This window comes from Phacochoerus africanus, chromosome 5, assembly GCF_016906955.1.
Source record: "Phacochoerus africanus isolate WHEZ1 chromosome 5, ROS_Pafr_v1, whole genome shotgun sequence".
Lineage (NCBI taxonomy): Eukaryota > Metazoa > Chordata > Mammalia > Artiodactyla > Suidae > Phacochoerus > Phacochoerus africanus.
The window spans coordinates 8,975,804-8,993,562 of NC_062548.1; the positions used below are offsets into that span (position 1 = coordinate 8,975,804).

The 17,759-nt window shown below is 47.0% G+C and overlaps 2 protein-coding genes across 3 annotated transcripts; both read left to right on the forward strand.

The window, feature by feature from the left end:
* The first annotated feature begins 108 nt into the window (after positions 1–108).
* Positions 109–4,442, forward strand: CNPY4 (canopy FGF signaling regulator 4). 2 transcript variants are annotated; one of them, XM_047779651.1, is made up of 6 exons: positions 109–363; positions 2,333–2,459; positions 2,558–2,654; positions 2,895–3,017; positions 3,493–3,610; positions 3,703–4,442. In XM_047779651.1, the coding sequence occupies exons 1-6, from the start codon at positions 249–251 to the stop codon at positions 3,846–3,848; spliced, it is 726 nt and encodes a 241-aa protein (XP_047635607.1). In that variant the 5' UTR covers positions 109–248; the 3' UTR covers positions 3,849–4,442. The 2 variants fall into 2 exon arrangements, with proteins under 2 accessions (XP_047635607.1, XP_047635606.1); XM_047779650.1 differs by lacking the exon at positions 109–363 and having other exon boundaries at positions 931–2,459.
* Positions 4,443–4,524: 82 nt separating this feature from the next.
* MBLAC1 (metallo-beta-lactamase domain containing 1) lies at positions 4,525–6,592 on the forward strand. Its single transcript, XM_047779664.1, has 2 exons — positions 4,525–5,136; positions 5,454–6,592. The coding sequence occupies exon 2, from the start codon at positions 5,471–5,473 to the stop codon at positions 6,284–6,286; it is 816 nt and encodes a 271-aa protein (XP_047635620.1). The 5' UTR covers positions 4,525–5,136; positions 5,454–5,470; the 3' UTR covers positions 6,287–6,592.
* Positions 6,593–17,759: the final 11,167 nt, after the last annotated feature.

Sequence of the window (17,759 nt, forward strand, 5' to 3'; positions counted from 1 at the left end):
TGTAATTACTTCAGTTTATTCCTTCACTATCCGGCGGCCAGGACCTTTGGGAGGTGCCACAAAACCTAGGCGGGGAAGCTCGGAGCGCAGCGAGGCTCCGCCCGCTATGGGGTCGGCACTGCGCGTGCGCCTCCTGCCCTGGGTTGGATTAATGTTGCAGCAGACACCTTCGGGATTTAAAGGGCCCGCTGCCTGTCCGGAGTTGCTTTGAAGGCAAGGGGGTGGTTGGTTGTGGACAACCCTTGATCATGGGACCTGTGCCGTTGGGAATGTTGCTTTTCATTTTGACTATGTACGGTGCTTGCGCTGGGACAATGAAGGAGGAAGACGATGACACAGAACGCTTGCCCAGCAAATGCGAAGGTATCTAAAGGGAGTAGCCCCTATTCGCATCTCTCTGCCCCACTTCCTTCGTCTGGGCCAGATCAAATGGACTGTGATGGGTGGGTCACTCGACCTCCTTAAGGACCCGAGGGAGGTGCTTGTGGAGCCTGATGGAATTCGAATGGGGTCAAGGGAAAGAATGCATAGCGCTACTCCCAAACTATGGTACTACAATTCCCATGAGAAATTCAGAGGGAGCCTGCTTCTTCTTGCTGGTTTGGGTCCCAATGGTTTGTGGGAATTGTAGTTCAGAGACTATCGGTCCAGGCCCGCCCACTCTACTGCGCATCTTCAATGTGTGTCTGTATGAGTGTGTGCGTATGTGTTTTCCGTATGCCACCAGACCTAAATCTGGGGAGCCTGCAGGAATGGGGTGTCAGGCTCAATACCTTGTGGACATCCTCTGCTCCACCCTGGCAGAGACTGTCCCAAATTACAGGTCTCATGCTCTCCTGAGAGGATATAGGAGTGAGTAAATCAGCCCTTGAAGCTCATAAAAGAAAGAAGAGGCCACACAGCTGGGAGAGGTTCCCCATAATTGTAAGGCTTTGAAGAGGGTGTGTGCTGAATGGATTTTACAGTGAGCAACATCTTCTGTGGCTGCATAACTTTTGGGGCCCAGCTGGGAGAAGACATTTCAGATCTGGACCATCGAGTGCCCCGGTTTCTTAGTTTGTTGCCTTCCTGGCTTTAATTTCTTCCTGAATTCTTTTCCCCTTTGCCTCACTGCACATTGCACTTCAATATCAGTGTTCCTCACTACTTAGTCCTAATCTCTCCTCTCCTTTCATTTGTGTCTCCATTCATACCCTCTTACACCTGTCAGTTTTTCTAAACACAGTCTTAATTGTGGTCTTTGCTTTAACACCTCTTCAGGCCTCCTGCTGTGATTAGATTACAGCCAAAGTCTTGGCCATAACATCCAAGTCTCTTTGTTGTCTGGCCTCCATCTCTCTTACATTTCCACACCCCACCTCCCATCCCCAAAGTGCCCATGTTTCAGCCATCTTAAACTTCTCAGTGCAACTGAGACTGCCTCATCCTCTTGCACGTCTGTGCTTTGCACATTTTTCTTTTCTTTTTTTTCCTTAGCCTGGAATGATCCTCTTCCTTCTGAATTTCGTTCTTTAAGACCCAGTTTAAATGTCACCTCCTTTGGAAGCCTCCTTCCTTATTTGTCACCTCCCACTGAATTGGAGAGAAGGAGAATACCTGTGTTTCCCTGGTCCTAGGATAGTGCCATAGACATGCTTTAGATACCTGTGTCACCTGTCCATTTTTAGCTCGCTTGGCACATAGTGGGCCCCTCCCTTTCTTGGGGCCCACTATGGGCCAGGTCACATGCTGGAAAGACTGGTGGAGGAGACACAATGCTCACCCTTAAGGAAACTGTGAGCTAGAAGGAAGTCATTGAATGAAGTTTGCATTTCCCAGTGAAATTAAGCCTCTTGGTCTTAACCCCCATTGTAGGGTCCATCATTACACAATATTATCATCTTTTTAATCTGTCCCCAGTGACAATGGCAATATTCAGTGGATAGGGATTATGGATCTTACTGCTCTCTGTATTGCTGTTGTTCATCTAGGAGCTCAATAAACAACTGCAAAAAATAGCCAACATTTGTGGCTCAGTGGGTTAAGAATCCGGTGTTGTCAACTGCTGTGGCTTGGGTCACTGCTGTGGCACGGGTTCGATCCCTGGCTTCGGAACTTTTGCCGGGCACTATTCCAGGGACTTTACGTAAACGGATTTAATCCTCACCAATTTAGAGGTAAAGAAGCTAAGGTACAGCAGGACTGTCACACAGCCAAATGGCTGAGTCAGGATTCCAACCTTGTCAGGCCGGCTCCAGGGTCTACACCTATAACCATCATGCTCTGCTGCCTTTGCTCATCTGCAAAATGAGTTGCTGGTATGTTTGTCTTTCACGTCCCCTTGGACATCTAGTGTGTAAACTGCTGAGCCTGGAGCTACAGGAAGAGCTGAGTCGCACTGGCCGATCTCGAGAGGTATTAGAGCTGGGGCAGGTGCTGGACACGGGCAAGAGGAAGAGACACATCCCTTATAGCGTTTCGTGAGTCCTTCTCGGTGTTCCTCCACCTTCCAATCCCCAAAGAAGCCCTGGGAACACTCGCAGCATCCAGGGAGTCTTTGTTTCCCCTCTTCCTACAGAGAGACAAGGCTGGAAGAGGCCTTGGAGAATTTATGTGAGCGGATCCTGGATTACAGTGTGCATGCTGAGCGCAAGGGCTCACTGAGATATGCCAAGGTCAGACTCTTCCCCTGGGCAGGAGCCCACTTTTCAGAAACTACAACCTGTATCCACTGTGGTCCTTGCGATGTCTGCCCATCTCCTCCTGGCTCTGGAATATCCCCTCCCCATCGTAGACTCCCTCATCTCATCCCTGTGGAACTCGCCTGAGTCTCCACAAGTTGATAAAGCTGATATGGCAAAAAGGGGAGGAGGCAGGGTAGGGGCTGAGGACTGACCTCAGTTCCCATCTTTCAGGGGCAGAGTCAGACCATGGCGACGCTGAAAGGCCTGGTGCAGAAGGGGGTGAAGGTGGATCTGGGCATCCCTCTGGAGCTGTGGGACGAGCCCAGCGTGGAGGTCACATTCCTCAAGAAGCAGGTAGGATAGCATACTGCACTGCTCAGGAAGGTGAGAAGGGAACCTGGGAGGGGGGCTAGATCCTAGGGAGGTCCATCATTAAGCAGAGTGAGGACTCTGTCATCTATTGAAGTGGGCTGGGACTATATCAAGGAGTAATAATGGAGGCTAATAATATATACTACCACTTGGTAAACACTAGCTGTGTGCCAGATTTGAGGTCATGTACTTTGCAGCTGCTGCCTCATTTTACCCTTAGAACAACCCATTTTACAGGAAAGGAACTGAGACTCAGAGTTTAATAACTTACTTGGCAGAGTAGATGCTAGTAAGTATCCATTGGATGAATGAGGATCACACATCTGATAAGCCAAGTTTAACCTCGTGGCTCCCTGCCTCTCCAAAGCGGGGTGGGGAGTCAGGGAGTGAGGAGCAGAGAGGAGGGTCTGCAAAGCCCAGCAAAATAGACACCCTTCTGACCCTTCCACCTGACCAGTGTGAGACGATGCTGGAGGAGTTTGAAGATGTCGTGGGAGACTGGTATTTTCACCATCAGGAGCAGCCCCTACAGCGTTTTCTCTGTGAAGCTCATGTGCTCCCAGCTGCTGAAACTGGTAAGTGTGTGGGCTGGCCCCTTTCTTGCCAGGCCATAACCTCCCCTCTCGCCAGGTCCAATATCTAAATAGTTTTCTATTCTGCAATGTAGCATGTCTACAGGAAACTTGGACTGGAAACGAGAAGATCGCAGATGGGCAAGAGAAGACAGCAGGAGAGGAGGAGCAAGATCAGGAGGAGGAGGAGGAGATGACTGACTCACCAGGCCACCCCAAGCATGACCCAGAGGATCTTTGAACCTTGCTTTTGAGCCCCAAGGAGGGACAGGGGTCATGGAGAGGAACCCTCTGAAGGCTGAGCTCTCCCTGCTCCACAGCTTTAAGAGTGTGTGTGTCCCCACCCTAGAGCTTATAGCTGTTCTCTCCCATCTGATCTCAGGCAGGATCCTGGTGGTGCAATATGGCATGGTTTTGGGGAGAAAGATGGCAGCAGCAGATGGAAACGAAGTCCCAAAAGATGAGTCTGCTACCTGCCATTTAGCCCCTTAATTGTCAGGTGTGTGTGGTAACAGAAGTGAGATATTTAAAATAGCTCTACTTTTCCCCAGCTTTCCTCTGGACCCAGAGGTTAGCAGGTCATAGGAGCTTTGAACCTTGGGAAACTCGCTTTTCCCCTTGAGGGCGTTTTTAGACTTTGAACGTCGTGGACATTTTTTTTTCCTCCTTGCTTTTTTTAGGGCGTCGCGTGGGGCATATGGAAGTCCCCACTCCAATCCGAGCTGCAGCTGCGGGCCTATGCCACAGCCACAGCAACCCTGGAACAGAGCATTGTCTGCGAAGTATATCACAGCTCAAGGCAACGCCCCCCCCCCCTCATTCTTAACCCACTGTGTGAGGCTAGGGATCGGACCTCCGCATCCTCATGGATACTAGTGGGATCTGTTACTGCTGAGCCACAATGGCAATGCTTTTGTTTTTGTTTTTGTTTTTTTTTTTAAGAGCCACCAGGCCAGGGGTCCAATTGAATGTCCTGGACATTGTCTACGATCTACATATACTGCTGGCGTCAAGGAGGCTACTGAATGAAAAGAGGACACTGGAAGGGGGTGGTGCAATTAGGTGAGGTGGACACTTGGTCTACACCGAGGGCCCACCATGTAATTTCAAAGGTGCCAAATTTTCTATACGGCTAGTAAACTTTTAAAAAAAATGTATCACCCGGGCCCCAAATTTCAAACTGCCGTGCACATATCATAGCTGGACGATATGGCAGCGCCCAGGGCCGTTGGCCGCCGTCCTCTTAGAAGCAAACGGTGCTTTGTAATTTTACAGCGGGAGGGAGCTGGCAGGCGGTCCACCGCCCGAAACGACTTTCAGGTTGGGGGTTGGGGTGGAGGTGGGGGGGTGGCGGTGTTAATCCGTGTCGCCCGCTTCTGCGCATGCCTGAAAACGCGCCGGAATTAAATTCAGTGCGCGCCGCCGCCTGGGCCGCCATACTTCCGTTACGGGAGCTCGCAGAGGACAAGCTTCCACACACTTTTCCGGTGTCTCTTCTTCCCTCGGTCTGAGGCAAGAGGAATAAAGAGGTGATAAAATTAGGTCCAAGATAGAGAGCAGCTCTGGTTAGAGTGAGAGAAATAACAAGGATATCCCCGGAGGGTGGTGGGTGAGAACCTAGCACGCGAGCCGGGAAGAGGCCTCAAACGCTGAGAGACCGGCAGATTCCTGCCGAGGTGAAGGTTGGGTGATATTTTCGCAAAGCGTTGAGGAGTATTCGATCTTAAGGGTGCGAAGAGGGCAGCAAGGAACTGAGACTTGGAAGGTACCACTTGACGGAGTCTGGGCGAGTGTGGGAATCGGAAGGGAGCACACAGTCGCTTACAACCCCGCTTCCTTTCCCCAGCCCGGCCCTCTCTGTCCATGAGCGGTCTAGTGCGCACCGAGCCGCTGCGCGGAGACCCCCCTCTGCTGGTGCCCGGTGACCCCTACTCCGTGGTGGTTCTGCTACAGGGCTACGCGGAGCCCAAGGGGGTTGGCGAGGCCGTACGCGCCGATGGCTCCGTGACCCTTGTCTTGCCTCAGGCCTGGGGTCCGGCCTCCAGCCACCAAGAGCCCTCGCCCGAGAGCCACGAGGTGAAGACCGCCCTGGAGGAGGCGGCCCGTGGCCCCATCCTCGTGGACACTGCGGGCCCGTGGGCTCGGGAGGCACTCTTGGGGGCTCTGGCGGGGCAGGGCCTAGCCCCGGGTGATGTGACTCTTGTGGTGGGGACCCACGGGCATTCGGACCACATCGGGAATCTGGGGCTCTTTCCCCGGGCAGCTCTGCTGGTCTCGCACGACTTCTGCCTTCCCGGAGGCCTCTATCTCCCTCACGGGCTGGCTGAGGAGCGGCCTCTGCGGTTGGGGCCTGGACTCGAGGTGTGGGCTACGCCGGGCCATGGTGGCCAGCGGGACGTGAGCGTGGTGGTGGCTGGCACGACCCTGGGCACTGTAATGGTAGTGGGCGATGTGTTTGAACGTGATGGGGACGAGGACTCGTGGCAGGCGCTGAGTGAAGACCCCGTAGCCCAGAAGCGCAGCCGGAAGAGGGTCTTAGGCACTGCCGATGTGATTGTGCCTGGTCATGGCGCTCCCTTTAGGGTGATCAGGGAAGCCTCGCCTTCAGAGACAGAGGGTCAGAGGAACAGCCAGCCAGAACTCGTGATTGGAGACAAGGAGCCCACGGTTCACCGATAAACTCGTCTCGACTCCTGTTCAGGACACCATACCCCCACCCCAAGCCAAGAAACTGACATCCAGGACACAAGAGGACATGACAGGAGTCACCAGTAGTCCCTTCTAGCCCTTCCAGGAGGCCAGTTTTCCCAAGGACAATGGCTTTGGCCATTGCTGTCATGAATACCTGTTTCTGTGATCAAACTAGGACCAAAGACTGACTCCACTGTGTGCCACCTGTCACCTCTCAGGCTTCATTAGTAAAATGGGAGAATGTTCTTGGGAGAGTCTTCTGAAATAAAAGTAGGAAGATGCATTGAAAAATCATATTGCCCGAATGTAAATGTGAAGCATTCCTGGTGATAATCATGCGAATGTAATCCAGCAGCTGCAGCAGGGGGACACTTTGGTGATAGATCACCTGTTTCTCAGAGAATGCAGGTTGCTGAGAGAAGGTGCAGGCAAAGCGGTAACATCTTAGTCATCTGACTTTAAGTTATTCATTCACTCATTCAGTGAATATTTGTTAACACACCCGCAGTGTCTCAAGCATGGCTGGAGGTCACAAGGATACAGCAGTGAGCAAGCTAGACACACTTCCTGTCCCTCTTGGAGATGACAGTCTATTGAGACAGGTAAATAACCACAATAGTAGTAGTAGACCAAATAATTACCAGTTCTGGTTAGTGAAATGAAAAAAGCAGAGAGAGGAGTTCCTGTTGTGGTTCAATGGGTTAAGGACTCGATGTCTCTGTGAGGATGTGGCCTTGCTCAGTGGATTTTGGTTTGGTGTTGCCGTGACTGTGTCATGGTCCCCAGCTGCAGCTCCAATTCAACCCCTGGGCCAGGAACTTCCGTATGCCAGAAGCATGGCTATAAAAAGAAAAAAAAAAAAAAAAAACTAGGGTGAAAAGGGGATAGAATGCTGGCTTGGGAGAGTGATCAGGAAAAGCCTCTAAGGCGGTGATGTTTAATCGGAGAACTGAATGAGAAAAAGCTAGTCACTTGAGAATTGGGAGAAAGGCATTCCAGATGCAGAAACAGCAGGTATAAAGCCCCTAAAGGCAGGACAGCTTGACCTGCTTGAGCAGCAAGAAGACCATGGGGTTGGACTGCAGAGCGCCAGGGAAGAACAGCAATAAATGAGGCTGCAGAGTCATGCAGGGCATGGTGGGGAGTTTGGGTTTGTACTGAGATGGGAGGCTTTGGCTTTGGTTATACCGATTACATAAGATCAGGCTGATGACCTGGTCTCGTTTATGTTTTAAAATAATCACTCTTGTTCTGAGTAGAGAAAGGGCTGGAGTGGGGCAACAGTAGAATGGGCTGGACTAGATGGGAAGCCATCGTAGTCTTCTAGAAGGTGATGGCACTTGCCCTTATCCCAGAAGCCCTCCTATGGCTGTGCTCCTCTTTACAACTGTGTCCCAGTGCCCAGACCTTCCATCCACATGGCCCTGGGGGGGGGCAGAAGCGCTCAGGTGGGGCAGAGGAGGCAAAGGAGGAAGTCTACCTTATTGCAGATGATGAACTTCCCTGGGTGGATGCTGTCAGGCGGGGTCAGACTGAGGGTCATTTCCTGGGTGTGCACAAAGGCCACACAGAGGTCAGCAAAGGCAGTTCAGTCGCTGCCGTACATGGACTTGTACCCGGTGTTGTCCAGTTTGATGACCACAAGAACGTGGTGCTCCCAAGTCAGCAGCATAGCCATGGCTGCCCGGATCCCCACCGGTCCTTGCACAATGATGAACAGGGGGAAAGTGGTGAGGCGGGCACCCAGGCCCAGCACCACCATTGTGTGGGGGCCCCCAGCCAGGCCTCCCAGTTCTTGGGCCACCAAGTATAAAGAAGCCACTGATGAGTGGAGGGAGCTGGAACCAGCTGTGTGCGTGCCAGTGCAGCAATATGCCCCGAGTCATGCCATCAGAGCCCCATCTGACATGTGGCCTGTAGATCCATAGGTTTCAGGGCTGTGCGGAGCATGAGAGAGGAGAGGATGGGTTATTTAGAGCTATGCATTCTCGAGTTGTACAGACAAAATTTCTAGTCTCAGCTGACTTTCCAGAACATAGGTTTTCTGCCCATGACTTAGGGCTGGTTACCCAGAGCAATACATTGCTTTGGCCACACTGATTGTCTCCAGAATGGACAGGTCACCTAAGCTAGTACAGTCTTGGTAATATTAGTTTTGTTTGTTTGTTTGTTTTCCTGGCGTAGGGGAAAAAAAGTCTTGTTCATTCCTGCAGGACTGACCTGGGAGGTTGGGTCACCTTGCCCCTTTGTTGGAAGAGCCCACTGCTGCTGGGGCCACCAAATGGGGACTGAGAATGAACCTGAGCAGCAGGGGTCAGAAATGGGCAGTGAAGAGAAACAGACCATGTGTCAGGTATGTGAGCAGTAGAAGCCAGATCCACTGCCTAACTCATCAGTCACCTGTGCTACTCAGCTCCTTTCCTGCCCAAGCTGCTTTGACTGTGTTTTGAGTCATTTACAAGCTAAATCCCTAGTGGATACAAACACTGGTAGAAATGATCCCTTAGGGACAGGCAGTGAGGACGGCATGGGGAGAGGGCTAATAACAGAGGGAAAACAGTGCTTAAAATATTAGGCATTTGGGCCCAGAGTGATTGTACTCTTAGAAGTTTCTTTCCAACTTTTTTTTTTTGGGGGGGGTGTACTTACAAGGGGATCAGCATTTTCTCAGTTTTTTAAAAAATAAGTTTTATTAGAGTATAGCTGACTTAGAAAGTTAGGTTAGTTTCAAACTTCTTTTTTTGTGAAAACTTGACTTATATGATTAGCTTCCTCTATTCACGAATCGCTGACAGACACTGGCTGCAGGATAACCCGAACTATCTTGCCCAGTTCTCTCCAAGAATAGCTCTCTGCTGCGGTTTGGCTGACTGCCTGCTGCCTTCCAGACACCCGCATCCTCCTTTCCTGCCCCGCCCCCCGCCCCCCCGCAGCCAGCCTCTCTTCCCCACCTCTCAAGTCACCCAGGCTCAGCTCTCTCATCTCCTGCAGAAAACCTCCCCTGAATTTGCTAACCTTAATTTAGGCTCTAGTAATGCATTCTCTGTATTGTTCACCCAGCATTAGGTAACGTGTGTTGGTAATTATTTCCAGAAAGTCCTCTCCTCTCTGTGCCCCTTGAGAGCAGACGCTACAAGGCCACTTGAGGTCTAGGCTCAGAAATTGCACAGTATCATTTAGCATTTAGCTCACATCTGTTGGACATAGGGCCAGCCCAGTTTCAAGCATGTGGAAATAGCCTCTCCATCTTTTTTTTTTTTTTTGACTGCCCTGTGGTATATGGCGTTCCTAGGCCAGGGATTAGATTGGAGCCACAGTTGTAACCTAGCTGTAGCTGCGGCAACGCTTGATCTGTATACTTGTGATCTAGTACTTTTTTAGGTTTTTTTTGTTTGTTTTTTAGGCCTGCGCCCAAGACATATGGAGGTTCCCAGGCTAGGGGTCTAATTGGAGCTGTAGCCACCGGCCTACACCACAGCCACAGCAATGCAGGATCCTTAACCCACTGAGCGAGGCCAGGGATCAAACCCGCAAGCTCATGGTTCCTAGTCTGATTCATTAACCACTGAGCCACCATGGGAACTCCTAAAATTTTTAAATTTTAATCTGTACCCATGGCATGTGGAGGTTTCTGGGCCAGGCATTGAACCCACGACAAAGCAGTGACCCAAGCCATTGCAGTGACATGGCCAGATTCTTAATCCCCTGTGCTACAAGAGAACTCCAATCTATGCTTTTCTAAGTGCAGTCCTTTGTGCTGACTCCCATTCCCCAAAGCTGCTGTCAATCACATCACATCGTTCCCTCCTCATTTCCAGAAGGGGGCAGCACTTCACAGGGAAAGCAAGGACTGTTGTCCCTGCTATTTCTGCTTCAAGCCAGAAGCAGAATCTCATCAGCATCTTCACCCAAGCTCACCTCCAGAAGAGGGGTGGTTCCTCCCCACCCCCACCAGACATTTTCTTTATATCCTTGCTGATTCTTCATCAGTTTCTATTCCGTACCCTGCTCAGACCAGCTCCCACCCTGACCACTCCACTGGATAGCATAGCTCATGAACGTCACAACTGCCAAATCCAGGGGACACTTAGTGCTTGTATTACTTGACCACCAGCAGCACTTGACATTCCTACTTGAAACTTGTATGCCCTCTTGGCTTTCTGGACTGCGCAGTGCTCTGTTCTCCACTTATCTCACCACATACTTTTTCTCAGTCTCCTTTGTGGGCTCCTGTTTCTCTTCATGCACCTTAAAAAGTCTAAAAGTGATTTTAATTGGTTAAAAATTAAGTAATTACAAGAACACCTCAAATGTACAGGAATGGCACAGCAGGTAAAGGATCTAGCATTGCTGCAGCACAGGTTGCAACTGCAGTCCAGGTTCAATCCCTGATCTGGGAACTTCCACAGGCCTCAGGTGCAGCCAAAACAAAACAAAACAAAACCCAAATAAAATAAAAGTTACAAAGAACAATAATGCAACAAATACCTATATACTCAGCACCCAGTTTAAGACAAATACATTGTCATTACTTGGAATTCTCCTTTATATTTTTCTCTAATCCCATCCCTTTCCTGACCCCCTTTCCTGTCTTGAAAGGAGTGTTTGTCATTTTGTTGATTTTCTTTTTGGTAGTCTTACTATATATAGATTAACATTTACACAAGGGATGTTTTTAAACATTTTATAAATGAGATCGTATTGTAAGTATTATATATTTGCTTTTTTCACTCAATATCATTACCCTGAGAATTATTCATTTATAGCGAGTAGTTATGTTCATTCGTTTTCACATATGTAGTATTTAATTTTATGAATGATGACATAGTGTTGGGAAAACTGGGTAAAAGAATTTCATTCATGCAAAAGAATGAAATCAGACCCTTATACTATACACAAAAATTAACTTGGAGCAGATTAAAGACTTAAATGTAAGAACTGCGACAACAGACTCCTAGAAGATGGGGAGCTTCTGTCGTGGCTCAGTGGTTAACAAACCCAAATAGTATCCATGAGGACGCGTGTTCGATCCCTGGCCTTGCTCAGTGGGTTAAGGATCCGGCATTGCTGTGAGCTGTGTAGGTTGCAGATGCACCTTGGATCCCGTGTTGCTGTGGCTGTGGTGTAGGCTGGCAGCTGTGGCTCTGATTTGACCCCTAGCCTGGGAACCTCCATGTGCTTCAGGTGCAGCCCCGGAGAAAAAAAGACATCTAGAAGAAAACACAGGGAAAAAGCTCCTTGATATTGGTCTTGGTTGTGACTTTTTTTTGTGGCAACAAGAGCAAAAACAAGTGGGACTGGGGAGTTCCTGTCGTGACTCAGTGGCAACAAATCTGACCAGTATCCATGAGGTTGCAGGTTCAATCCCTGGCCTTGCTCAGTGTGTTAGAGATCTGGCGTCGTGAGCTGTGGTGTAGGTCGAAGACGCATCTTGGACATGGTGTTTCTGTGGCTGTTGCGCAGGCCTGCGGCTACAGCTCCGATTTGACCCCTAGCATGGAAACCTCCATATGCCTCAGGGGCAGCCGTAAACAAACAAACAAACAAACAAACAACTTAAGTGGGACTACCTCAAACTAAAAATCTTCACAACAAAGGAAACAACAAAATGAAAAGATTACCTGCAGAATGGGAGAAAATATTTGCAAACTATGTCTGATCATTGGTTAATTTCTAAAATATATAAGAAATTCATACAACTCAATAGCACAGAAGCAACCCAATTTAAATATTGGCAAAAGACATGAATAGACATTTTTCCAAAGGAGACAAACACATGGCCAACAGGTTTAAGAAAATGTGCTTGGCATCACTAATTGTTATGGAAATGCAAATCAAAACCACAGTGAGATACCACTTCACACCTGTTAGGATGGCTACAACTGAAAAGGTAACAGGTGTTGGTGAGATTATGGTAAAAAGGGAACTCTTGTGTACTGACTGTTAATGGGAAAGTAAATTGATACAGCCATTGTGGAAAACAGTATGGAATTTACTCAAAAAATAAAAATAGAATCACTGTATGATCCTGATCCCATTTCGGGGTATCCAACTGAAATGAATTCAATATGTCAAAGAGATACTGGCATTCCCATGTTCATTGTAGCATAATCCACGATAGCCAAGATATGGGAGCAACCTAAGAGCTCAATTATGGATGGATGGATGAAGAAAATGTGAGTTAAACATATGTATCTACATACAGAGAGGAGTATTATTCAGCCTTAAAGAAAAGGGCCATTTTTGACAACATGGTTGAAACTGAAGGACATTTTCTTTTCTTTTTTTGGTGTTTTTGTCTTTCCTAAGGCCACACCCATGGCCTATGGAGGTTCCCAGTCTAGGGAAACACAGCCACAGCAACGCGGGATCTGAGCCATATCTGTGACCTACACCACAGCTCACAGCAACGCCGGATCCTTAACCCACTGAGCAAGGCCAGGGATCAAACCCGCAACCTCATGGTTCCTAGTTGGATTCGTTAACCACTGAACCACGACGGGAACTCCAGTAAAATGTATTCTTGTAAGCATCATAACCATACATTTTGATAGGTGATCACAAATGCAATCAAACATTTTCATGACCCTAAAAACTTCCCTGTGATCCTTCGTAGTCACCTCCCTATGACACCCGTTGATCTGTTTCCTTTTAAAATACCCTTTTTCCCCCTAGAATGTCATAAAAAAATAGATCATAGAGTATATAGCCTTCTGAATTTGCTTTCTTAGTATAATGTATTTAAGATCACTTAGCATAATGTATCTAAGACGTATCCATATTGTTAAACATGAAAGTAGTTTGTTCCTTGTTATTCCAGAGTAGTAGTACGTTGCAAGGATGTACCAGTTTGATTATACTGAGGTTGTTGTATTTGAAGGCTATTTGGGTTATTTCCGGTTTGGGGTAATTAAGAAAAATCTACCTTAAACATTCATGCATAGGTTTCTGTGTGTGAATGTAAGGTTTCATTTGTTTGGTATAAGTATCTAGGAGTGTGATTTCTGGGATGTATAGTATAAAATATTAGTTTTGTAAGAAACTGTCAAACTGCAGAATGCTGTACCATTTTGCATTCCCATCAGCAATATTTGAGAATTCCAGTTACTTCACATCCTCACCAGCACCGGTTTGTCAGAGAAAGTCATTTTGTCACAATTCCCTGGTGGCTCAGCAGGTTAAGGATCCAGCATTGTCACTGCTGTGGTACAGGTTCAATCCCTTGACAAAAAAAAAAAAAAAAGTCATTTTCCACCATTTTTGAAAGTTATTTTTGCTGGGTATAGAATTCTGGATTGGGTCGTCCCCCCCCCCCAGTACTTCAAAGATGCCATTTTATTTTCCTCTAGCTTATAACATGATGAAGCTGGGTATAATTCTTATTTTTTTCTCTTTGTGTAAGATGCCATATTTTTCTCTGGTTGCCTTGTATTTTTCTCTTTGTCTTTGGTTTTCATTGGTTTAAATATGACCTGTTTAGCTGTGTGTGTTTCCTTTTTAGAGTTTTCTGAGCTTCTTGGATCTGTGGGTTAATGTGTTTTTTAGTTGTTTTTGAAAAAAATTAGGCATTGTCTCTTGAGGTATTTCTTCTGCACTATTCTTCTCCCTCTTGCCGTTCTGATATGCCAAATACCAGTATGTTAAGCCTTGGGATGTTAACCAACAGCTCTTGCATTCTCTGTTCTTTCTTTTTGTCCTCTTGTGTTTCACTTTTGGTGTTTTCTAATTAACTTGTTTTCAAATTCCATGGAAATACCTGGTGAAATCCACTGTGGTCCCTTGCTTCCTTCAGATTTTTCTCCCAAGACCCAACTACTTTGTTGGAGTAGATCAGCTACACTTACACCTGGGTGTTCCCAGCCCAGAGCAGGGGGAAGGGCGGCAGGTATGTGCCATTTACAGATCCTGTACACCCCAAGGGACCCTTGCCTTTCAGTCAGGACCCCAAATAGATCCCCAGTGTGGGCCATGGACCTGCTCTATTGGTGGTCTCCAGTCACAAGGATGGCCAGAGAGCCTCCCAGGGCAGAGCTGTCCTGGGCAGGACCCCTCAAGTAGTAGATAGAGGTTTAGAGGCTCATTGAGGCCAAAAATTCCCTCCTCATCTCCCAAGGCTGGAGGCTAGTACAGAAAATGGGTCAGGTCCAAGAGCTCCTGGGGGAGAAAGCGCAAGAAGGAGGGAGATTCTGAGGACTTGAAGGCAGATTTAGAGGCAGCACAGGGTCCAGGGGGCTGAGGATGGTGCTGTCAGGCCAGGACATCTTGAAATAGAGGATGTGTGGGTAGTGAAAAAGGAATCTGTCAGTGGTTTGTGTTTCCCTCATTTTCTCATGGGAAGTTTTCCAGTCACCAAGTAGGACCCAGGAGTCCTGTCCCACCTGTGCCAGTGTATCTCTCAATAGACCACCACATTTACTTGAAGGTAGCAGCTGTTCTTTATGGAGGATAAATTTATGTCCATTGTTTTTTTTCCAAATAAAAGAAAAAAAAAATAGCAATGGTATCACCTCTGCTTCCTTGCAAAAATGGCCTCCTGGCTTTCAAATACCTCCATCTCCCCTGCAGAAAACATTAACAGAAAGATAATGAGAAAAAGTTGTTTAGGGAAGTCAGGAAATACAGTTCTAAAAGTGTATAGATCAAAGAAGAAGTAAAAATGGATACAAGATATCATTTCTGACCACACTGTTACTTGCGGAATACAATTAAAACAGGACATAGAGGGAATTTTTTATCCTTAATACTTTTTGAAGAAAAAAATTGCGGAAATGGATGGAGCTATAGATTTGTTCAAAAAGTTAGAAAAAGAAGAAAAATCATCCAAAAAAATGAAAGGATATCAGTAATAAATATATGGAGGTTCCCAGGCTAGGAATCAAATCACAGTTGTAGCTGCTGGCCTACATCACAGCCATAGCAATGCTGGATCCAAGCCAAGTCTGTGACCTACACCACAGCTCATGGCAACGCCAGATCCTTAACCCACTGACGAGGCCAGGGATTGAACTGTGCCGTCCTCATGGATGCTAGTCAGATTCGTTTCCGCTGAGCCATGATGGGAACGCCCTGTGCTCTAAATCTTATTCTTTTATTCCGTTTACTTCAAATTAAATTGTTATTTTTTTTCTCATTTCCTGAGATCGAATCTTAGATTATTGATTTTACGTCTTTCTTCTTTTCTAATAAACAAATTCAATGCCATAGATCTCCTTCTAAGCACTGCTTTTGCTCCATCCCACACTTTTGATAAGTTGTATTTTCATGTTCATTTAATTCAAAATATTTAAAAATTTCGGAGTTCCCATTGTGGCTCAGTGGTCAGTGAGCCTGACTAGCATCCACAAGGAGGCAGATTTGATCCCTGGCCTTGCTCAGTGGGTTAAGGATCTGGTGCTGCCATGAGCTGTGGTATAGGTTGCAGATGTGGCTTGGATCCAGCATTGTTGTGGCTGTGGTGTAGGCCAGCAGCTTCAGCTCTGATTGGACCCGTAGCCTGGAACCTCCATATGCCGCAGGTGCAGCCCTAAGAAAAAAAAAAGACCAAAAAACCCCCAACAAGAACAAAATATTTAAAAATTTCTCTGGAGATTTCTTCTTTGATCCATGTGTATTTAGAAGTGTGTTGTTCCATCGGCATGTATTTTGGGATTTTCTTGTTATCTTTCTGCTACGAACTTCTAGTTTAATTCCAGTGCGATTTGAGAGCAGAAATTGTATGATTTCTAGTCTTTAACATTTGTTTGGGTGTGTTTTGTGGCCCAGAATGTCTGTCTTGGTGAATGTTCCATGTAGCTTGGGAAAAATGTGTATTCTACATTTGTTGCATGAAGTGGTCTCTCGATGTGAATTATACTCATTTGTTGAGTTCAAGTATGTCCTTACCGACTTTCTGCTGTTTCTGAAAGTGGGGGGTATTGGCATCTCCAGCTATGACAGTGGATTGTCTATTTCTCCTTAGAGGTCCATCACTTTTTACCTTGTGTAGTTTGACGCTCTGTTATTAGGGGCATATATGTTGGACATTTTTATTTCTTCTTAGAGAATTGCTCCCTCTGTCATTATGTAGTGGCCTTCTTTATCTCTGATTACTTTCCTAACTTTGCGGTCTTCTTTGTCTGAAATTAATGTAGCTGTTTTGCTTTCTTTTCATTAGTGTCAGCATAGTCTATTTTTCTGCATCCATTTGCTTTCAATTTGTATGTCTTTATCTTTAAAGTGAGTTTCTTGTAGACAACCTATGGGTATAGGTAGGCAGTGTTTGTTTGTTTGTTTGTTTTTGTTTTTTGGCCATGCCCGTGACACGAGGAGGTTCCTGGGCTAGGGGCTGAACCTGTGCCACAGCAGTGACCTCAGCCACAACAGTTATAATGCTGCATCCTCACCCCAATGAAGCACCATGGGTAATTTTTTTTGATCCACTTTGACAATCTTAGTCCTTCATTATGTTATTAGTAGCAGTATTTTCTTTTTACGGCTGCACCTGAGGCCTACGGCAGTTCCCAGGAGCTGTACCTGAGGCCTACACCATGCTCTCGGCCACAGGAGATGTGACCTGCATCTGTGACCTCCGCTGCAGCTTGTGGCAACACTGGGTCCTTAACCCACTGAGCAAGGCCGAGGATCGAACCCACTTCCTTACAGAGACAACAGTGTGTCCTTAACCGGCTGAGCCGAGATGGGAGTCCCTATTTTTATTTAATTTTATTAGTATTGTTTTGGCCGGACCCTCAGCATGTGGAAGATCCCAGGCCAGGGATCCAACAACAGTTGCAGCCTGCCCCACAGCTATAGCAACGCTGTGTCCTTAACCTTGAGCCGCAAGGGAACTGCCAATCTTTGTCTTTTAATTGGTGCACTTAGACCACTGGCATTCAGTGTGGTTATCAATACAGTTAGAGTGATGTGTATAGTATTCTCTGCTGTTTTTGTGTCCCTTGTTCTTTGTTCCTATTTTTGCCTTGCACTTTTTCTGCCTTTTGTGATCCTAAGGAAGCATTTTGTATGAATGCAACACATGTTCTAGAAACATAATGGTTATTGACTTTATTTGTTCTAGGGACAGGCGAGGTGGGAACGAACGTTTATTAGCAGTTCTGTGGGCTGGCTAGCTAGATACATCTATGCTTATTCCCTTTATTTGTTTGATTCATTCGATGAATGGCTATTTGGCATTTTAGAGAAAGAGACTGAGCTCAAAGGGTTTAAAATGTGTTGCTTCAGACCATATGGCTTTTCCATGGCTTAAATCTAGGTCTTTCTGACTCCAAAGCCACCTAGTTTCTTTCAACTGAAAACGTCATTTTTTTTTGTTTGTTTGTTTGTTTTTTTGCCTTTTAGGGCCACACCTGTGGCATATGGCAGTTCCCTCTAGGGGTTGAGTTGGAGTGTAGCCTCCGGCCTACAGCACAGCCACAGCAATATGGGATCCAAGCAATGCCTGCAACCTGCCCCACAGGTCCCG